This window comes from Corvus brachyrhynchos, unplaced genomic scaffold (assembly GCF_000691975.1).
Source record: "Corvus brachyrhynchos isolate BGI_N302 unplaced genomic scaffold, ASM69197v1 scaffold266, whole genome shotgun sequence".
Lineage (NCBI taxonomy): Eukaryota > Metazoa > Chordata > Aves > Passeriformes > Corvidae > Corvus > Corvus brachyrhynchos.
In genome coordinates, this window is record NW_008238633.1 from 1,786,576 (window position 1) to 1,809,377 (window position 22,802).

At 41.8% G+C, this 22,802-nt stretch overlaps 1 protein-coding gene across 7 annotated transcripts in view; it reads left to right on the forward strand.

Annotated features, from left to right (window-relative positions):
• Positions 1 to 22,802, forward strand: part of RAF1 (Raf-1 proto-oncogene, serine/threonine kinase) — a 65,163-nt gene that overhangs the window by 27,961 nt on the left and 14,400 nt on the right. For 5 of the 7 annotated variants that reach the window (XM_017737306.1, XM_017737305.1, XM_017737302.1 and 2 more), the window contains 6 exons: positions 8,940 to 8,995; positions 17,500 to 17,715; positions 18,435 to 18,547; positions 19,560 to 19,662; positions 21,227 to 21,384; positions 22,297 to 22,395. In XM_017737306.1, the coding sequence (XP_017592795.1) occupies positions 17,509 to 17,715; positions 18,435 to 18,547; positions 19,560 to 19,662; positions 21,227 to 21,384; positions 22,297 to 22,395 (680 nt within the window). In that variant the 5' untranslated portion in view covers positions 8,940 to 8,995; positions 17,500 to 17,508. Of the gene's footprint in view, positions 1 to 4,432; positions 4,458 to 8,939; positions 8,996 to 17,499; positions 17,716 to 18,434; positions 18,548 to 19,559; positions 19,663 to 21,226; positions 21,385 to 22,296; positions 22,396 to 22,802 lie in introns of those variants that run through there. The other 2 variants (XM_017737307.1, XM_017737304.1) reach the window with 2 other exon arrangements.

Sequence of the window (22,802 nt, forward strand, 5' to 3'; positions counted from 1 at the left end):
GAGAGCATCCCGCAGCCCTGGAGCCGTGCCCTGTGCAGGGAGACTGAGAGCGGGCATCCCGCACAGCTGGAACTGTGCCCTGTGCAGGGAGACTGAGAGCGGGCATCCTGCAGCCCTGGAGCCGTGCCCTGTGCAGGGAGAGTGAGAGCGGGCATCCCGCACAGCTGGAGCCGTGCACTGTCCAGGGGAGGATGAGCAGTGGGATGAGCATCCCGCACAGCTGGAACTGTGCCCTTCCCACAGCCGTGGCTGTGCTGGCCCGGTCTCCTCGGGTCCCTGCTGTGATGCTGTAGCTTTGTCACTCCTGCGCTTCCAGCGGGGCTCCCTGACCCTCCTGTTACTGTGATCCATAGTCTGCTGAACTGGGAGTAGAAAAAGCCTTTAGGTGTATCAGCACAACTGGATTCTTTCTGCTCGGGCATTCTTGGGTTTGAATTGCTTGCTTGATTATTTTTTGTAACTGAAATTCAGTTAGAATTTGATAGCAGGAGATTGTTTTGTGTCGGGATTTCTTGTAAGCTGTTCAGCCTTGCCAGGTAGCAGTGGTGTTCCTGCAGAGCCCGGGCTCCAGCCCTGTGCTCTGTCCTGCCTCTCTTTATCTCCAGCCTGACTGCACACACCAATAACCTGCCTGTCCCACTGCTGTCCCTTCTTCATCTTGCCTGTGACAGGCCAAATGACTTGTGTAGAATTGTTTTTCTTCCTAGCCTTGAAGTGACATCCATAAATGCAGGGACCTTAGCTGGCCAGTGAGACTGCAGAACCAGTTGCAGTGGGATTGCTGCAGCACAGTGTGTGTTCCAGCTGCAGCTGGAGGTTGTAGGTGTGCAAAACAGGAGGCTCTGTAGTGGTGTAAAACTCAGAATCTTTCCAAAACTGAAGCCAAGTTAAAATATCTGAAAATGTCTTTTATTTTAATGTTTCTGAAAAACCCAGCTCCAGATATTGCCTAAAGGATCACTGCATTGTGCTGAACTAGGATATCATTGGAATGGGCATGCTTATTCTTCATGACATGTCTGCAGTGTTGGTGCAGAAGGAGAGATTGAGTTGATGAATGTGAGAGTTAATTCCAGGCAATTCTCTTAAATCTCTTCTGGGGACACCCACTCAGAATGGAAGTGGCTTTAGTTTGGTTTGTCTTAATGAGAATTTTCTGCAGGCAAACCCTAAGGCTGCAATTAATCATGAAAGAGGTAGGGATCTCTGTGTATGCTCATGAAATGAATATGGTGACTGATTAATGTACTAAGCAATTTAATCTTAGATTATTAAATCAGAAGTGAAGTAGCATCATTGGGTTGGAGCATTGATGCTTTCAGAGACCTGGAATATGTTTTTCATATGGTTTGTTGCTATTCTTATTATCTTCAGGACTGAACAACTTATTGTGCAACACTGCTGATTAACCTGCTTTGAAAGAAAAGCTGGAAGTGGAAGAAAAAATGCCTGTTTTTTCTTTTTTCCAAAGAAGATCTGAACATTTTTTTTCAGTTGAATTCCTTTTCCATTTTTTATTCTTAACCAACAGTGCATTCTGTTCAAATTACATATGAAGTCACTGCTGTCTCAAGGGCCTGAACTTACTACGTCTTATTAAAATAACTCATTTTCTAAACCACAAACATGACCCACGGAAATCATTGGTCAGCACTTCTTGGTACGCTAAATCAGCAGTAATTTCTTCTGGGACATGTACTCCCCTCCTCCCCCCAGATTATTTATGTGGCTCTTTGCACTGTTGGAAAACCAGGAGTTGAGAAGAAAACCGAGTTTTCCTTGCTGGAAAACATTAAATTCAGAGCTGTTGGTTTCCAAGCTCCTGTAGGAGATGGGAACCAAAAGCTGTTAGGTTGAATTGTTTTATGTAAAGGAGCCTTCAGTCAAGATTCAGTGCAGGAGTTGAGTTGATGCACTCACTTCTGTGTTCTGGATACAGGATGTTTAAATTGTTTTTATATTGCTAATTAAGTTAGTAGAGCAAATGAACTTGCACAGTCGAATTCAGTGCAGGGTGGTATTTGGGTCTCTGCTGCACACTCTGTCCTTTTCTGTGCTGCCAGAGTCGTTCCCTTTGCCACACCTCTGTCACACCTCCAGCACCCCTCTGCTCTTGCTTTAAACACTCCCCGGTTGTTTTCCTCCTTCCCTTCCCATGTTGTCACGTTCTTGTCCTGCCTCCCTGGGCTGCCAGCTGGGCAGGAGGGAGGGATTTCCGTGGATTTGGGCTCCTTATGTGGCGATGTGCTCCTGCTGTGATGCCCTGGCTGATGGAGAGCAAGGAATTCCTTCATACTTTGCCTTCCTATTTCAATATCCTGTGGGAATGTCCTATTCTTTGTGCCTCTGCTTAACTTTAGTTGAAATGAGAGATACCCCAGAGTTCTGGAGGAGGGGCAGGGCAGTTGGCTGCCACAATCACCTAACACCAGATGCCCAGGGAATGAAGATAATGGGGTTTGTGCGGCTGCGTTTCCAAAACTTTCATGGCAATTCAGGTAGAAACGAATGATTGAAAAGGATGATTGTGTTGTAAGAAATAAGTTCCTGGATCATCTTCTAAATTAGAAGCACTGAAATCTAAAGAGTGTGTAACGAAAAACAGTATTTAGAGTTCTATTTATAATAAAGCCATCAAATTGTGTAAGTCAAAATTATCTTTATTTGGGGAAGCAACAAAAGTCATCAAAACAAGATGAAAACTTGTGATTTCCCAGATTTCAAGCATGGTGATTGAAGCATGATTTCAGTAAGTTTCACTTAAGTTTAATTTGTAAACAGATGTTTACATCTACATTGTACCAGGTTTGATTGATTTTGTGTAGTTGCTTATACAAAACTCTTTGCTATTTTCTGGTATGAAATAATATCCACTGTGTATTGAATAAGGTTGTGGAAACATTTGGTCAGCTCTACAAATTAATTGAGAGAGGAGTTGATGTAGCAGTAGGGACTTGGCTAAAAAGTCTAACTTTTAAATTAACATGGTATGTTAGCAGTGACTGTGAATTAGCTCACGGCTTTTGAGACAGCATGAAGTAGATACAATTTATTCTGTATGGGTAACCCATGTTTAGTGATGTTCTTACTTTTTCTGAAAAGAAAGTCTACTTTGGCCCAAGTTCTGTGAATAATTCTCCGAGCTCTGCTGGCTCTTGCTGCGTGCGCTGTTTTTTTGTAAACAACGCTTTTGCTTTGAAAAGCAGCTGGCGCACGTTTATTCCTTTAGTGACTTGAATATTGTGTTTGTACTATAAATGTCATCTGTTTTACACAAAGTTGATTTTATTGCAGCAGTGTGTACTGACCTTTTACAGTTTAATAGAATATGGTCATCTTGTGTACTGAAATGCTGCAGTGCACATAGCTGATGAGGGTAAACAAAGTGCTGGTCTTGAGTCACTTGTAAATGAGAAAAGCGTTTTCTTGGTAGAGTTCAGAGCTAGGAGTTAGAACTGATAATTAATAAACAGTATGTTTACATAAGTATTCTTTATTCATTCAGGCTTTTAAGTGATGTAGTCCACGTGATCGAATTGTGTATTTTCCAGTGGGTTTTGCTTGCTTCTGGGAGTAAGGTTTTAACAGCAAGACTCGATTTGTGTAGAACAGCAGGGTGGCAAGTGCTGGTCGCTGCGTTTATTTGCAGTTGCAGGTGTGGCAGCTCTGCCGTTTCTGCTGTGGTGCTCCAAACGCATCCTGGATGCAGCAACGGAGCAAAGCGAGAGCACAGCTTAAATCAGAACTGTTTAACTTCGGGCAAAAGAGCTGGAAAACTGCCTTGCGAATAATCTGTGCATGTGGTGAGCGTGAAAGTGACTGTGCCGTGTTTTCTGGGCACTATCTGGAGATCTGCAATGAGACCTGTATCTCCAGCTCCTGTGACCTGAGCCCCCTTTTATGTTGCTCGCAGTTTCGTTGCTCCGTGCAGTCTCTCCCTCGCTGTGTTGTGGCTCTGCAGATGCTGCGTTGATTACGGGGTGCTGCTGTTTTCCCTCGCTGCTGTGCCAGTGCTTCCTCGCAGATTTCACTCCCGTTGCGTACCTGCCATTGGTTCGCCCCTCAGATGCTTCAGTTCTGACAAGCAGCTGACAAAAGGGCGTTAATTAATGGGGCATTCCGATGCAAAGACGTAGTATCGGTAGGAGCAGTTGAGCCATTGGTGTATTTTTAGTTCACAAGCAGAGGGAGGTTGCTTCACTAACTCGCAGCTGGGTGTGGCGTGGGGTTAACCAGATTAATTAAAGCTGGCTCAGAGGTTCAGGCTTTTAAAAATGGCTCTGAGCCCCCATCATAGTCTTCTGTTATATAAATTTTTTCACTGTAGAACAAGCTGGAGTTCTGAAAGTGAGGATTTTAGGAACACTGAGCTGAGAGTTTAACAAGAGGAAGATGCAGGATGGTGCACAACTAGAAGAAAGATGTGTCTGATGCTGTTGTAGGGGAAAACATTTAAGGTATATATTGAAATACTTTAACATATGACCAGTTTTCCTTTTTCTGTAGTGTCTTTTAGTTTGCTTCCAGTGTATGTCCCTGTCAGCTGTATCAGTAATATGTTCTAGCTTTTGGATATTCCACTTTCTTGTTCTCAGGCATTTAAGAGTGTTTGCTCAAAGTCTAGTCATACTTTCAGTATTTTATGGTGGTGTTTCAGTCTATTAGCACACCACAAAAGGCACTGCTGTCTCTCTACTCACTTGCTGCCTGTGGTAGAGATGACTAAATTACCATGCTATTTTCTTTATTCAAATTTTCTTCGTGTATAAGAAACGTGTGAGATTTTACATAAGAGTTTTTTGGTGAAACTAAAGGAGCATGGTGAGGCAGGTGAAGATGCCATGTCCTCCCTTTTGTTTGCATGGAATTGTTGCAGAAATGCAGGAACACAGAAGGAGAATCCTGCAAAGAACAGATAGAGGGGACCATTAGACTGGAAGCTTCAATGGTGGAAGTGTTGCTGGGAAGAAAAAATACTGGTTAATCGTATTTTAATTTTTTTTTTTCCAATTCCTAATTTATTGCTACCCAAAAAAAAATGCTATTTATGTTGTTTCCAAGTCATTATCGTAGAAGGTACACTATTGAAAGTTTCTCGTAAAGGGGAAAGTAAAGTGGAGTTTAATTCCACTTAATGTGGAGGTAAGAGTGTCTGTATGACCTCTCCAACTTTCACTTGAAAAGGTGTATTTTGATACATGGTAACTTGGAGTTGTGTAAACTTGGCTGTAGAAACTTTGTTCTAAAGTTTCTCTGAAAGGTGCTCAAAAAAATGGCATGGGATGTGACTCTACCTTCACAGTCCTTTTTTTTCCAATTCCTGAAGTTCCGAATTTACCTAGCAATTGTTAATTCCAAGACTACTGTTGGGTTAATATTTTCCTTATTTTGATGATTTCTGATAGTAATTGAATTCCTTCAGATCTAATCTATTGGATAACCCCATTACAATATTTTTTCAGCTCTTTATTTGTGCATTTTCTGTTGTAATTTGATGTGTTTGGTTTGTTTTTTTTTTTTTTTTTTGGTGAAACCTGTGTTGTAAAATTCATGTATTAAAAGTATGGCAAAAGTGTCCAAACTCTACTCTTGAATTTGCATGAGACTGATGTTTAGTTCTTAAAATAAACACACAGCACTGGGGCCACTGTGTGCAAATAACAAACATGTCTGATATTCCAGGACTTTCAGGTTTAAGGTGGGGTAAATTTGTTGATGATCAGTCAGTTTTTCTCAGATTGAAGCAGAAAAGTGTGAGAGTACCTGTGCAAGCTCAGTGACTCCCTGCTTTTCCCAAGCTTTCTTTTCCCTCCCCATCTGCCTCCAATAACTTTGGAAAGCTGTGTCCAATCAATCCCAATCTGTAGGGTGAGCAGGCAGGAACCTGTTTGTGGTGTTGAAGCTGGGAGGGTGCACGTTTCCCTGGTGCCTAATTAGAAAGCTAAGCAGTTTTGGTCACCTGGAAGTCAAGCTGCTGGCTGTGGAGCAGAGTCTCTTCTGGTAAAACAACATTTCTGGCTTTGTCTGATCACTGGGCTCACAGTTTAACTGTTCAGGTTGTGATGGTTGTTATCTTTATGTGGGGAAAAAAAACCATTTAGGGTTCAGTGCTGGGGAGGGGTTGTTCCAGGCTGGCTGGTCTGCAGAAATGGGATGAAGGGAGCTCTTTAGAGGATGGGTCGTGTGGCTGGCAGAGAATGGAGTAAACGAAGGAGCTGCCAGTGTGCTGCAGCCAGAAGGAGCAACAAAGTGTGCAAGCCTCTAATTTTATGCTGACATTTGACAAGAAATCCGCTGTATTCTGAATGACATTGTCCCTCTGTGCTGAAGGCTGTGGAGCAGCTAGAAGGCTTACACAGGCAATAACAGTGTGCTGCAGCAGGGGGTTGGGGTCAGTGATACAGTGGATTGATTTCAGCTCAGAGACTCAGAGCTTTCTCTTAGATTTCGCCAACCTTTTAAGTTGACTGTGTAACTCGCTCACTGGCAATCAAGAGGTTATAAAAAGAGAGCCAGCTGATGTTGCAATGTAAGCACTGCCCCTGTAGTGGAAAGACTGTCCTTTGGCATGTTCACTGGTGCTATTTTTACCTATTCCAGTAAGATCTGCCCTTGTGATGTTGAATTACAGGACAGTACCTGGAATAATTTTCTGTTACAGAAGTGCTGTATGCTCTGAAGAAAATTTTCAATAAAATTGGGCAGATTGACACTAAAACTGTCTTACACTGAAAAATATTTTTTGTTCTGTCAGCACAGATAATACTGTAGCTGTGACTACAAGAGATTCTTTCACTTTTGTTTGCATATTTTGTGTCTGGCAGAGGGGTTTTTTTTAATGTTGGGTACCTTTGTATATTGATTGTTTTGTCTTTCTTGGTTTCTCATGTGGACTTCAAATAGGCAATGTGAAATTTAAAGATGGGGATTAACAGTGTAGCCCAGGAATAAGTGGAGTAGGAGGTTTTGTCCTAATTTCTAAAAGGCCAGGTTGATGTTGGATAAATTTTAATTTGGTGATTCCTTCACACTATAGGAAATTAATATTTTTTCTGGGAATAAGTTATCAGCACTGCCAGTGACAAAATGCTGTATCTACCCAAATACTTGTCACTGGGGTTCAGTGGCACAAGTATCACATAGAGATGTATGGCTGCCTGAATTACAGTGCTGAAATGTCTGACATTTGTGGTTACTTCATCTCAAATACAAGGTGTATTTTCTGAAACCATCAATATCTATAGTTCAGAAGTGACTGACAACACTGAACACCCCAAACCTCAAGCTTTTGTCCTGGCTATTTGTGCATTTAGAAGTTTATTTGGGGCAGAATTTTTCCAAAGCAATGGTTTGACACCAAAGTGTGATGAGTGATTAACTTGTATGAGTTCAGCATTCCCCTTACAGGCCCTTGCTGGCCTTGCTCCTTCTCCTACTCCTCAGTGCATCTCAGGTGGAAATCCTGCAAGGAGGCAAACTTCCACCAGGACACAGTGATTTTCTTCTCCCTTGGCTTTGCCATTGTCTTAGATGAACAATTCTGGTCAGGTTTAATTGAATCTCACATCTGCAGTAACAGCTGGGCTTTTTGGCAGCTCTTTTACTTCTTAAACCCTTGTTGTTGCCAGTTCTATTAGCAAATGTTCTTACCTTTTTTTTTTTTTTGTCATGTGTCTCTTATCTGTCAAGAAAAATAAGTAATTTTTCCTGCCTTACAACTATTGCTTTGGTGGCAGATGGAAATACTGCACCTGCTTCTTCTTCAGCCCATCGCATGTATTTTATGCTGTGCTGTCTCTTCTTGATTTTTCCATGAAAAAATCCTGCTGATTTTACAGTAAAAATGCTTTAGGTTTTCATTCTGTAAAGTCTCTACCCTTCCCCATCAGTTTTCCCTCCTCTTTTTCATGTAACATCATCCATCTTACTGACTCATTGTCTTCTTTTGTATTTGGTTGTAACTAAAGATCTCACCTTTTCCTCTGGTGTGAGAAAAACAGAATTCCTTCCTTCTCCCCAGTCTCCCTGCTTATCTTTTTCCATGTTTGAAGGCATATTTACACTATTTTATGTGCCACATTCCTTAATGTTTGTTGGAGACAGGTGTGCTAGGTAGTAAGCAGGGTAAGCTCACAGCTCATACTGTAAGTAGACTTTACTTTAAAAATGGCTCAAGGTGGAGGTCCCTTTCATCTGATTTCTTGTTAATCTTTGGGAGTTTGCTGTCTTGGTGAAATCATTGCAGCTTCTTTTTGTTTATTTATTTTAATTTTTTCCCTACTTGCTCTGTCCAGAAGAGAAGATACTTCTAACCAAAAGTGAGCTGGCAGTATAAGATCTCTTCTTGATTTTTTTTCTTGTATTTCTTATAAAGACATGAGGAAGCTGGGACTTCTGGTCTGGAGAAGAAAAAGCTTTTTGGGGGAGGATCCCATCAAGATTTCTTCAGCTTCCCTAGGAATTCTTCCTCTTACAGTTGGTGCTTTTATGCAAGATACAGAGAGCCTTCAGAGGCTTGGCTGCTTGTTACTGTTTTGTATGCAAGATTTGTCAACATTTGTGAGTCAGCAAGGTGTTTGGCTAAGTGAGGAACTGACGTGTGAGTAGGGAGTATTCATCTCCTATTTAATTTCTACTTCGGTGAGTTTTTAGCAATAAAAGACTTTCATGATGTTCTGGAATAAGAATGAGATGCTGTTGTGCTGGTAGCATTTGGTTGTCCTGCAGTCTGGCCTTGCACTCTGTGTCTCATTACACTGAAATGCTGCATAAAATAATGAAAGGCTGGAAGACCCTGAAAACTCTGAAAGTAGAAGGATGATAATTTATCACTGATGTGACTCACAAAGTAATTTTGTTGTTATTTATTTGGTATGTAGTGCATGTATATGTTTGTCTGTTAAAATGTAAATAACTTCTGTTTTTGTTGTCTTCCACAGATGATGTGCTTCATCCTTTTGTCATAGGACTTCATTTGCTGAAAGGAAAGCTAAAGGTATAAATAACTTTCTTTTATCTTGCCCTTCCTCCTTATCCTGGCCCATTCTTTCTTCTGAGGTGCCTGGACCTTTCCTGGGGGAAGGGAAACTTGGCTCAGCCAAGCTCAGTGCTTGTATTCCTGCACTGCTGCTAAAATTCACTTCTTGTTTTTTGAAAAATACCACAAAATTGATATGGAACATACAGTTGTTCCAGGGCTTGCATTATCAGAAATGTGTATTTAACTTAAGCTCTTACTTCAGTCAGTCTCCTTGGGTATTTGCTTTGCAGGGGAAAAGCCCTTCCTCACCTTCCTCAGTTTAGAACTTCAGCTCTTGATGTTTGCCTGTCTTCTCCAAATGGCATTTGCCTTTCCACACAACTGCAGATCAGTTGGGAATAATCCAGACCTAATGTAAATTGTGTCTGTGACATTATCTGAAAGCTCTATGTCTGAAACATAATGGCTGGTATGGCGCTTTGTTAAATAAATAGAAACCCACCCAAACCAGAACTGTAATTTCATGGGTGTATTTAATAAGATAATGTTAAAATGGAGCATAATTTCTTTTTGGAGGCTCTCAGGACAGTAAATGTTTGACATAGTCTTAAGTAATGTTTGTAATATGTGATCTCTAATATTTAAGTACATTCTGTTTTTATTTGCCATTTTATTCAAGTTTCTTTGCAAATACAGGTGCATACAAACCCAGAAAATAAAGTTGTTAGAGCTGTCCAGGCATTATGTTGTGGAAAGATATATCCAACTATGCCCAGGTGCATTTTGTTATAAAATACAAGGGAGAATCCTTCATTTTATCTCCTCCAGAAGCTCTCTCAAGGCCCTTTCCAAGAGTGGCTAGGTGCTTGTCCCTGTGCCCTGCCCTCTGCCCGTCTGGGTATTTCCATGTCCCAGCTCTTGGAATCACATTATTGACCTCCACGTGGCACTGCAGGCCTGGCACAGAGCCCACATTTAATTAAATCGATTTATTGGCTGAGAGCTGCCCTGAGTGAAAGCAGGGAGCACCTGGCTCTTGGACAGGCTGGGGCAGATCATCCTGTTGGGATGCACAGGTAATTCAGCATTGCCTGGTGCTTTGCAGTGCTGTTTAACAGCACCATGCAGGCTCTCTGTACAGTGTGATGTGAGCACAGCTCCCAGCAGCTTCTTTAATAATCCTCAGGCTGTTCCTTCTCTCCAAGCTGAGCTTGCTGTAGATCTGGGGTATTCTCAGTGCTGGTGTCCTCAATGCTGCTGCGTTTCCTACACGCGACCGAGGGAGGACAGAGCCAGGAATTCTTTGTGCTGAGGTTCTCAGTCACTTTTTTGTTTAATCCTTGAGAACTTGTGTGGGAAGGGCATTTGGTGGATTGCTGACATTTGAGTAACTTTTTTCATCCTTGCTGTAAAGTGGATGAGTTCCAGGCAACTGCAAACACAGTTTGGGGCTTTCAGACTGGAAACAATTGGAGAATGAGCAAGTGCAGAATGCAGATAGGCACATGGCTGGGAAGGTATGTGCACTTGATTGAGAGACTTGGGGTGAAAAAAAAGGCTTGTCCAGAGTGTTTTGACCATGTAAAGACAAAACACTTGTAGTCCCACTTCTGTCTGCAGTGCAAGCCCCATTTTAAAGAGATGTCTCTGTAAATCTCTCTTTGGAGAATTCTCCTGGGAAGAATTTAACATAATGGCACAGAAGCAAGAAGTCTGAATGACAGGACTGTCATATGATGTGATTCTGATACAATCAGCTATAAGAAAGCAGTGTTCAGTCCTTTTTGTTTCTAGTAATGAGTTTGAATTTGCTGAATTAAAAAAGGAGAACGTCTTAAATATCACTTCAGCCTTAGTAGTCTTCATAATGTTAAGAGCACGTTAGAGAAAAAGATTACAAAATATTGTACTAAAAAAAAGTGGAAGTTTTATTCCATGGCAGAGTTCTGGTGCTTTGATAGCAAAACTTGTATAAAACATATGTGCACTTTCCTTGCTTGCTTTTTCCTTTCCTACTGTTTCAATAGTAATTTCATAAACTTCTTTGTGAATCTATATAAACTCAGCAGCTGTACTTAAATCCAATTTAAAAACATTCTGACTGCTTAGAAACACCTGCTGCATTTTTCTTTTTACTTGGGATTGGTTTTTTGCTTTCCCAAAGTGAAAGCTTTGGATTCTGGGTGTTCGGTGCTCCTGTTTCTCTAATGTAGGAATTGTGGTTTCATAGGGAAGCTTAGAGCTCCATATTTAAATTTCATAGAAATATCACATGGAAAGAAATGGGTGACTGACGTGGGAACGATCTGTTTGGAAAGGACAAACCAAACAGATCTTCCTGAGAATTGGCTGGGAAAAGTATTCTGGAGCTGTTACAACCAACAGAGAGCAGGCACAGAGTGGCCAAAGGTGCAGATTGTTTTGGTGACAAATTCCTGTTAAGCAGAGCCCAAAGTACAGCCTGCTGCAGCCAGGTAGTCTGACTGGGTTTGTGCTTACTAGCCAGAGTTTCACTCTGAAAGTAGCTTTTCGCTAAAAAGGCATTAATCTTACCAATTAATAAGTCTAAAAGCAGGTTGAGGGTTGTATTGCTTATGTCCTCCTTACTGTAGGGCCTACTTGTTGGAAAACCAGTGTTATTTTTTTCCTGAAGGCTGAAGTAGTGACTAAGAACAGAATAGTTTTGATAAATTAAGAAAAAAGAGAAAATATAACTTCCAAGATCCGAACATCAGAGGCAGAAATTGTATGTGTTTCAGTACTGGTTGTTCTTTGTTCGGTTTTTTTTTTTTTCCTGAACACTGACTTTCCTTCTGTTAATTTTTAATTTTTGTCAGTTGTGTTAGGCAGGAGTTTGCTTTTTGGCATTGATCTCTTGAAATGAAGGACACATGAAGGAAAAGCACCAACCTTGTAGATGTTAGAGGGATCTGCCTGGGTTGTTACACTGATCCTAATTCATGCCCTGCATTTATATTTCCATGGATCACAACTTTATTTATTGATATAGGAATGGGTCCCTATTTATCCTCTACTGCTCTGAAAAGCTACTTTTAAAAAATACTGGTATGGATCATAACAGAGATTTGTCTGGTTTGAATTTCCGGTTTTCCCCCAGATAATTAGTCACCCAAGCAATATTAAATCAATTGATAATTACTGTATGGGAGGAGAAAAGGCCACAGTTAAATGGATCATTGATCTTTTTGTGTCGGAGATGAAAACTTTTCTTCTAAGCAGCTTTTCAAGCTTATATTTACTGACAAAAGTTTGTATTTTGAAATAGATTCTGGACTTTGTTCTGTGCTGTTTTGCCTTTGTAGATGTACTCCATGAAACGTGACTGTGTGTGGATAAAAATGGCAGCACGTGTGTGTTGGCAGGGGGGACTGTTTCAACATATTTCTAAGGGCTTTTTGGTGTTTGTTTCAGAAAAAAGAAAGCACAAAGTACCTAAACTTTGTAGTGAGAGTTTAGCTTTGTAACATGTGAACTTGCAGCCTAATTCGGTCCCAGTTCTGGCATTTCTGAGGGAGGGAGACTGAAATTTTTAACAGTCCAGACCAGCAATTTGTCCTGGTCATGGAAAAAGTCAGAGTAACTTGCAGTACCTTTTGAATTGGAATGAATGACATGAATGTATTGATTGTGTATGAGTGACTGATCTCCAGGAATTTGTTCCTGTCAGATGTGCACATTCCAGAGCCAATCCGTGCTTTTGGTTTGATACATGTTCCAATGATTCATTAGCAGGATCTGCAATGTATGCAAAAAGCACTGATGAAAAGTGCAGTCTTGGTCACAGTGTGCAGTATTGCTGGGGACTTGCAGGCGTAAATGATGGTTTTTTTCTGCTTAGGCTGAACATTTAATGTGAAACCAATCTGTATCAGTTTCCCAGCAGTTGTGGATCTGCAAGAGGACCGATCTACTTCCATATCTTAAAATATTCTTTGAATGCTGCTCTTGCAGTTTCAGTTGTAGGAAGGCTGTTTGAAGGCATTTTCATGGAAGTGATGAGCTGCAGGAAGAAAAGATTTGAAGATGATTTTTAGAAAGATGCATGAAAATATCCAGCTGGCAGTGGATTATTTGAGCATGGCATAAACATAAATCCAGTATCTGATAATGATTATGTTTCAGAAACATGCTTGTAATTAATTTTAAGAGAGAAAAGCTAGTTTTTCTGGAATAGACAAACCTAAGAAGAATATAATTATGAAGGCATCATCGTAAAATCTTTCCTCCTTTATTTTAAATTAAATTTCTCCTTAGAACATAGTTTCAAATATCTTTTCACTGGAGTGGATTGGTGTGGATCTTGGGGGAGCTGGAGTAAATGAGCATAGTGAGTAAAAATGCCTCTAATCAATTACTGCTTGGAGCAAAATACCCAAAGGGAATAAACAAATCAATGCCAGGGCCCAGGTTACAGGACACTGCAGGGTGGGCTGTGCTCTGCACGTGAATTACCTGCTGAGGTGGACTCAAACCTGTGTCCAGAGATGGTCTGCCTGCTTTGTTCTGCTGTTGTGCCTGTTCAGTGCTCCCTGAATGAGCTAGAAATTGTGTGTGGCTGTGCAATATTAGGTTGTGTCATTAAATGTTATGTTCTGTCAGCTCAAAGCTGGTCAGTTAGGTTCCATATTAATTCTCTTCCCTCATACCTGTGCATGCAGTGAGCTGCTGGAGTTCCAAGGGGATAGTTTGGTATGTATTAATATAAATTTTAAGCCAGCTTTCTATGCACTGGAGGGCAGAGGAAAGGTGTAAGTCATTTGAAAATCACTTCCTAGGCAGCAGCTTTTCTGGCTGTCTATTCTTCCATGATAATAATTTGGAATAAGGCTTGACAAGTGAGCATGGCTGCCCATGCACTACCAGAATTTGAGTGTTCTCAACCAGACTGTTGCTGGCCCGAGTGAAGAGGTGTTTGTGAGGCCCTGGAACCTCTTGTCAGCCACAAAGGGTTGTCTGGGAATAGCTGCAAGAGTCAGCAGCAGGACAATTAGGGTTTCTTCAACAAGCTCCACCTTTCCAGCTGCAAGCCCTTGTACAGTGGATGCCAGAGCAGGTTTAGCAACTTTCCATCAGGGATTCCCTGTCTCTCCCCAGGAGACTGAATATCTGTTAAACTTCCCCTTCTTCTCCTGTGCCCCTCCACCCTCAGGCCACTTGGCAGGTTTTTGTCAGCTCCAGGCCAGGTCTGACCTCTGTTCTCATCTGTTCCCTTCAGTGCTGGCTCCTCCTTGAGTGCACAAGTAGAACCTAGAGCCCTCAGTTTAGGAAGGAAGGAGAGCTAAGGATGGTGTGTGTGGCACATCCACTTTCTAGGAAAAGAACTCTCGACATCTGTGAGCAAACCCAGACTGCCAGGAACTCAATCCTCAGCCAAAAAAGATGGCAAAACCCCACTGATAAAGGACAGTGGCAAGAGAGAGCAGGGTGTTGCTGGAGGGGAGGATTGTGCCAGATGTGCACAGTCTTGAGACTGTCCAGCACTTACTGAGGCAAAGATCCTGGGAGAGAAGGATGCAAATGCCTAATTAAAGATAGAACTGACATGTGGATATACAGAAGGCTGATAGCAGTTGCTGTCTATGTTTTTCTGTGTGTGCAACAACCTTAAAATACATTGCTGTGATCTTCCCTGGCAGTCTGTGCTTCAGTGTGCAGTGTTTGGGAGAGAGAATACCCTGAGAGCAGGGAAGTAACTTTTTTGGTATGAAGCTTATCTTTTGTCAAAATGCAAGTTTGAATTCTTTGTCATTTCCTGCTTTCTCTGGAGTTTTTCAGGAAATGTTGGCAGCATATCAAAATATTAAATATAAAGGCTGTAATGTTGGGCTGTTGTCAGCTTCTATCAGCAAGGACAACAAGGGGGTTTTGATGGCTGCCCTGCCATTCCTTATCTCGCCTTCTCAGCAGAGAAATCAAGTTGAGCTCCTTTTCTTGTTTTGTCTCATCTGTTACCTGGAAGGGTGAAACAAAGGAGTTTCCCATAGGGGGTAAGTTAAGGGAAGCTCTCTGGGTTTCATCTTTCCCCTCTTATCTAACATTTTATCTCAGTTTTTATTGCTGCCATCTAAGTAGGTACTCCTTCAGCTGCCATGTGCATTATATGGGTGTTGCAACTGAACATAACTTGTTTTTCACCTTCCTGATGCCTGGGAATTGTAAGATGTTGTAGGTGCCTATGTGTGGTGAACTTGGTTGTATTCCTCAATTTTATCTCCCTTCCATTTTTCACAGTATCTCAGTGTCTTCCTATTCCTTATTCCCTTTTTACATCAAATATAAAACTCTTTTAAAAATTTATATGCCATAGATTTAAAAATAAAAAAAAAATCCAAATATGGCAGTCCTGTTAGATTTTGACTGGGCATTGAGTTTTAAATCTTACTGGCATTTAAATATTTGGCACCTTTGGACAACTGGACCTGCACAGCTGATGGATTCAGGAATGACAGGGATTGGCAGGAGGGAAGGTGAGGATATGTTGTCACTGTGTACCGTGTCAGTGAAGGAGATATTTAGGAACTGGCTGAAAGCTCTCTTTGAGGCTGAGAGTTCTGCTGCTCTGGGGTTTGCATGCAGTGGTGATGACTTCACCTAAACCAAACCTTTCTCTGGAACTTTGTTACATTTCCTTTCTGGCTGCTGGTCAGAGCTGGGTTTAGGTCTGGAGCAAATTTACTTGCAAATGCAGCTATGGCTTTTCAGAGCTGTGCTGTGAAGGAAAACACTCTGAAATTCAGCTTATCCTTCTGGGCACCCCAGAATGGACACTTAACATTAGTAGAGATCTTTTTTATCCAAGAATTCCATTGTTTTAACTTTTTCAGTGAAACAAACACCGTTGGCTTTTCTCTGACATAAACATAAGGAAATGTATTGGAGGGTTCAAATAATTTACAACAAAGGAGGTGCAGGACCACACATGAAATGAGACTTGAGCAGCTGATGACAGGTGTTCAGTAATGTAGTGTTGGCTGCTCTGAATTAGGTTGTTTGATTTCAGTACAGACTTTGGTTTTGCTTAGTTTTGAATACGATGTTTGAATATAATTTGGAGTTCAAGCTGCATTGCAGTTGGGATAGCTGGGGAAAACATACAATGATACCTTTGTCCCTGCATGTGCAAAAACGTGTGCTGGTTTGGAAGTGTGCAGGGGAGGGGGTTTTTTGTGTCCTTGCACTGGAAGATGTTTTTAAAATCATAAAAGTATTTGGGTTGAAAGGGACCTCAAAGCCCATCCAGTGCCGCCCCTGCCATGGGCAGGGACACCTTGCACTACTCCATAGTTCTCCAAGCCCCAGTGTCCAGCCTGGCCTTGGACACTTCCAGGGATCCAGGGGCAGCCACAGCTTCTCTTGGTACCCTGTGCCAGGGCCTGCCCACCCTCACAGCCAAGAGTTTCTCCCCAGTATCCCATCTAAACCTAATCCTTGTCTGTTTGAAGCTATTCCCCCTTGTCCTTTTAATTGTAAATAATCCCTCTCCATTTTTCTTGTTGGCTCTTTTCAGGTGCTGGAGGGCTGCAATTAGGTCAGCCTGGAGCCTTCTCTTCTCCAGGCTGAACAATCCCAGTTCTCCCAGGCTTTATTGATGCTGAAGTGTAACAGAGCATAGTGCGTGTGAGGGTTGAGAGATTTTTTTGCTGTTTTCATACTATGTAAATTGTGATAGTATTAAATAAAAACCCAAATAACCAAACCCCCAAAATCAGTGACAAAACCAGTTTCCTTAATTAATTCTTTATATTATAATTCCTGTTAAGCCTCTTTTCTTTAACAGTCTGGGCTAATGCTTGTGTGGCATATCTGGTTTATAGGACTGTTGTTCTGGCCTGCAGCTACAGATCCCTTCTCTCTGTGAGCCAGGACAGGACCCAGGGAACGACTGGAGCTATGTCAGGGGAGATTTGGGTTGGAGAGCAGGGAAAGGTTCTTCCCCCAGAGGCTGCTGGGCACTGCCCAGGCTCCCCAGGAAATGGGCACAGCCCCGAGGCTGCCAGAGCTCCAGGAGTGTTGGGACAGCGCTGCCAGGCGAGGCTGCGAGAGCTCCAGGAGTGTTGGGACAGCGCTGCCAGGGATGCCCAGGGTGGGGTTGTTGGGGGGGTCTGTGCAGGGCCAGGAGCTGGACTGATGGTCCTTGTGAGTCCCTTCCAGCTGAGGATATTCTGTGATTCTGTGATCTGGCTGCCTTCCTGAAGGCCCCTCAGACACTGATTATGTAGATTAACGTGGTGAAGTGCTCCTGTGACCCCGAGGTGCAGTGGGAGGAGGTACACATCTATTCCTCGTGCTCTGTTTGTGTGTAGAAAGTCAAATGCCTTCAAGAGTCAGGCTGATTGTGCAGCTGTGGCTGAGCTGTACCCTGCATGTGTAGGTTGATCACATCACGAGGCAGTGCAGCTCCAGATGCTTCCAGCAAAGGCTGAGGTTCGTTGTGTCAGGAGGAGAAAGCACCACTTCGAGTGACGGACATGGCCATCTTCCTGACTCTCTCTCCGTAGGCCGCATCAATGGAGCACATCCAGGGAGCTTGGAAGACCATCAGCAATGGGTTTGGGCTCAAGGATTCTGTCTTTGATGGCCCCAACTGTATTTCACCAACCATTGTCCAGCAGTTTGGTTACCAGCGCCGGGCGTCCGATGATGGCAAAATCTCGGATACTTCCAAAACCAGCAATACCATCCGTGTTTTCCTGCCCAACAAGCAGCGCACCGTGGTGAGTCTGTGCTGCCTTTGTCTCAGAATCCCACTGCTGCCACTGGGACGTGGATCTGGCATGAGAAATGCCCAGCTTCAGAAGGGTCTTACTGTGATCAAGTGATGGTCAGCAGTTGGTTGGTTTTAGAGGATATATTTTAAACATGCGCTGTATCTGTATTCTGAGAAGCTGTGGATTCGCTGCCTCAGTGCTGTGAATTTTCTGATGTACATGAGCATGTTTCATATTAAAAGACAGTTGTTGGCTGACCTAAACAATGATGCCTGTATGACAGTTCTGTCACCATTTTCCTCACTTGGATGCCCACAGTGAAGTGTGGGGGTTAAAGCTGAAGTGAAACTTCTTGAGGGAACACTTCTGTTCAGCTTCTTGGAGCTCAGTGTACCTAATAATAGTCTTACCCAAAGTTCCCTGAAATCTAAATTAAGCCTTTTTCTGTACTTGAGGTAACTTTATTTGCCTGCATTTCTATTCCTTCTATGGGCTACTTGTGTAAAATCCTGTTTCATAGAAATTTAGTAATTGTAAGAAATGGAGAAGTTATAAAAGGGCTTCAGAACTTCCTTTGCAGGAGTGCACAAAAGTGCACTTTGTGCAGCTTTCCTGGAGTTTCTAAGGAAAATGAAAAAATGGTCTTCCGTTCCCGGAAAAGCTTAAAGAAATTGTGCAGTCAGTGCCTAAATGTTTTGTTGCCTTTTTTTTTCCTTTGGCCACAGGTGAATGTGCGAAATGGGATGACCTTGCATGACTGTCTCATGAAGGCACTGAAAGTAAGAGGTCTGCAGCCAGAGTGCTGCGCAGTTTTTCGACTTCTTGCTGAACCAAAAGGGTAAGAGTGAAACTTCCACCCAGAGAATGTAAAGATCTTGGGTTTGGAATAGCAGCAGTCATGCTTTCTTCCCCTCTGGCTAATTTCTTTAAAAGCAGTTTGGTTGTGAACACTTCCATTATGCTTTCTTTGCCCTCTTCTAGGGTAACTCTGTCAGCTTCCTGAGTATTACAATTTTATTTTTGTTTCAAAGCTAAATATTGAAAATACTTAAAATGGAGGGGTTCACTGAAGTGCTTGCAGCCCCTTGGTGAGGGTTGTGCTGTGCTCTAGATGAACTGATGCCTTCCTTCATATTTGAGGTGCATTTCTCTGCTGCATTTGTAGTTGGTAAATTCAGTGTTAGTGATTCTTAGCCCACTTCCCTGAACAGTTCTGTGTGCTCAGTTTTAAGGCTCTATATTCCTCTACAACTTCCCAATGTTTGGATTTCAATCTCACTTCAGATATTCCTTATATTTTTGTAGGACCGGGGATGCTGCTATTAAATACCAAATGATTGTTTTAGAAGCTGAGGGAGTGAAGGTGTCTCATGGAGTTAATGCACTTAACTTCACGCCTCCTAAGGCTTGGGTTTAAAACTCCCTGTAGCCTCAGGCATTTGTGGGGTTACATCTTTGTGCAACTGAGGCCATTCTGGGGTCACCAGTCATGTCAGTACCCAAGCACCTGATAATGGCTTTTGTGTCACTGAGTCACTCATAATTCCTGTTACATTTATAAGGGTATTTCTGTGACTCCATTAAACCTTCTAGGTGCTCTATGTCAAATATTATGTATAAATAACATGTTAAAAAATGAGCAGAAAAACAGGTGGCTTGCAATGTGTTCCGGGTTGCTTCTGACTTTTTGAGTGAAAGACACTGAGATCTGTCTAGCTCACTGTAAGAAGTTAGCCATGCTTTTCTGGGTATTTGTTTTCAGCTTACTCAAGAAAACTCACAAAACATAATTGTTGATGAGGCCAGGCTTATCTCCAAAGTGATTTTGTTGTCCCCATTTTCTCTTTCAGAAAAAAAGTGCGTTTGGATTGGAACACAGATGCTGCCTCCCTGATTGGAGAGGAGCTGCGAGTGGACTTCCTTGATCACGTCCCCCTCACCACACACAATTTTGTAAGCTTTTCCTGCTCTGTATTCTGGTGTCAGTTGCATCCATTGAACCACATATTTGGCCAAAGAATGCTTTGGGCATTAGATAACTTCTGGCTTTCTGGACACAGGGATTTTCAGAAGTTGTGGTTGATTCCTTCACCCCCGCTCCCCACCAATTGAATTGGCTAAGTATCAGTTTGCAGTGAAATGCCAGAATTGTATTTATTACCCTGGTGATCCCCAGGTGTCAGAGACTGTCAAAGCTCACAACATGCATATTCTTCACAGGTCTGATGATTGCCATTTTCATTTTATATAAATGCCTATGTCTGTAACTGTTGTGTTAAGATAACGACATCTTTAGAGTCCAGTAAAGGGAGAAAATTTGCATTTTCAATCTCTGTCTCGTCAGTCAAAAAGGCTGGATAAGTTCAGCAGCTTTATTGGACTGGTGGTATTTGTACTGCATATTCGGGGTGCTGTTAATTCTGCAGGCCATGACATTGTTTTGTGAGTTAATGCTGCCTTGTGATTTGGCAGTGTGTCCTTTGGGGAATGAAAGGTTTTAGTTTGTAGTTCCTTCTCAGAAATGGATTATTTATTCCATACAGAACAAATAAGTAGAAGGTGGTTTTGTGCTTTGTGGGTTTTTTAATTAAATTTTTTTTAAAATTCTTTTTTGTTTACAAAGAGATAATGCCCATCTCTTAACAGTTGTACCTTGCAATATGTTCTCCTTCCTGGGAAGGAACTCTGTTTCTATATTTCAGCCTTTGTATTGTTTTGTTCTAGAAATACATTGTGCCAACTGGCAAACCTAAAGGATTGTCACTGACATCCATATGAAAGGTTAGGATTGATTTACAAAACCTGAAAGTCACTTTACGTCTACATTACATTTTAAAAAAAAACTACAGAAAATGCCATCTGCAGTTGGTCACCAGAAAATGAGTATTTTTCTCCAGATCTGGAAGAAGCTGAAATTTGGAGCCTTCCTCCTCCCCAGTGTGTTCTGGAAGAAGAAACCCCTTGGTTCATTTGAATCTTTTTTCATACTTCAGAAGCTTTTAAAAAAGCAAAGTAGGCTGCCATTTTAAAAAAGTAGAAGTTCCTTAGACTGTTTTAATTACTAAGGAATTTATTTCTCATGCAAGGGATATTGGTTAATCATAAACACCAAGAGTTTTGACTAATAAAAAAAATGAGGTGGGCCTTCTGATCTGATCCTCTTCTACCTCTTTAGTGTTACTGGAAACAAACAAAAACCCCAGCTCCTGGCTCACACAGCTCTGTCACCTTGCTGAGCAAGAACATTGCTTTTGCATTTGACGGAACACTTGTCCTTTTTCTTTTCCTTGATTGGTTTTTTTTTGTAAATAAAACCCTCAGTGTTTCTAAACTTTCCAGGTTTCCAACCAAACTGGAAATCCATGCCAGAATATTCAAGTGTGGTTTTAAACTCAGTAGCAGTCTGGGGGCTCTGATAGCATTTTAGCATAGTTGTTTATTTCTTCTGTTTGAAGATCTAGATCTCGGTTAATGAAGAGCTAATGAGCTTGGGTTAATCACTTGCTGTGTTTTCCAGGCTCGGAAGACATTTCTGAAGCTAGCCTTCTGTGACATCTGCCAGAAGTTCCTGCTCAATGGCTTTCGGTGTCAGACATGTGGCTACAAATTCCACGAGCACTGCAGCACCAAGGTGCCAACCATGTGTGTGGACTGGAGCAACATCAGGCAGCTCTTGTAAGGACTGTTCCTTTCTAATGGCAGCAGCAATTCTGCGTGGCAGTTGGTTTTGTGTCTCTTACCACAGAGATCCTTTTGGATTGTTGGGAAGTGCAGTCCCCGTGGTTGGTGTGCAGAGTTGGGTATTGATTTCATGAAACACCCAGCAATGAGTGTCTGTTTCCAGGGGAGAAGGCCATTCATGTTGACTGCATTTTGTTCTTGCTCTGAATTTTAGTATTCTGGGACAAGCAAACAAATACCTGGAATGACCAGGCAGTTGCTCTAATGCCCTCTGTTTGAACAGGGGGACAGCAATTCCTCTCACACAACACTTTTGGTAGGAATAAACCAGGCCATGATTCAGTTGGATTTTAGCTGTTGGAAGCGTTGGTGTTCACTGTTGAAAATGGTGAATGGTGAGAAAACAGATGAAGGATAATACTTTCCTAATACCAGTTACAAAAAGTTGAAAATTGTTACGTTAGAAGAAGTCCTTTTATGCAAAAGTGTTAAAGCCTGTAATTGTTTTTATGTGTCTTAGTGATTGAATTTTTTTATAACTAAACTTGGTCATGTAGTTACACTTTTTCTCCTACTAAGAGAGTGCAGGATGACTTGTGCCACTTGGTGTTACCTGGCTTTAATAGAACTTAATTGTGTCAAGTACCCTTTCAGGAAAATCCGAAGTCTGATATAAAAAGATTTTGTCTCTCAAGTTTAGAAAGAACACGTGGAACTTTTCTTTGGGAGTCTAAAGGCAGAGGTTTTAGTTGTACACAGAGGACAAACATGATGTAAAGATAGGAATGTGTTCATGAAGTTAATCATGCTGCAAAGAAACAGCCCTGTAAATTTTCAGCTTTCAAGAGCATTGTACAGGAGGTAGTGTAGCAGTTGAAACTGTAATTGTTTTTGTTGATATTTCAGATTGTTCCCAAATTCAAATATCAGTGACAGTGGTGTCCCTGCACTACCTCCCTTGACAATGAGACGGATGCGGGAGTCTGTCTCCCGGATACCTGTTAGGTAAGCTTGTATTTCCTGTCATTTCTCTTTTGGGAAATACACTTGTTTCAAAACAATCAATCCAAAGCAACAAAAGACCCCCAGCTCCTCCAAAGCAGAGCGATCTGATAGAAGGTTGGGATGAATGTGCAAGGCAGCAGCACCACTTCATCACAGACAGTTCTTTCTTGTTCTTAGATCCACCAAAACATTGAGTTGAGATTTTATAGTTTAATTTTTAGCCTTAAAATCTTAAGGTAGGGTATTAAAGGCTTTTTGGAGACCTTTGTTTTCCTGCCTAAGAAAATCCAAGGCTCCCTTTTGGTATTTTTGTGAACAAATTTCATTTATCTGATCAGGTAGTGTGCATCCAAGGGTTTGTGTCTCATGGTGGATGATTCACATCCATGAACTAAAATAATGCTCTG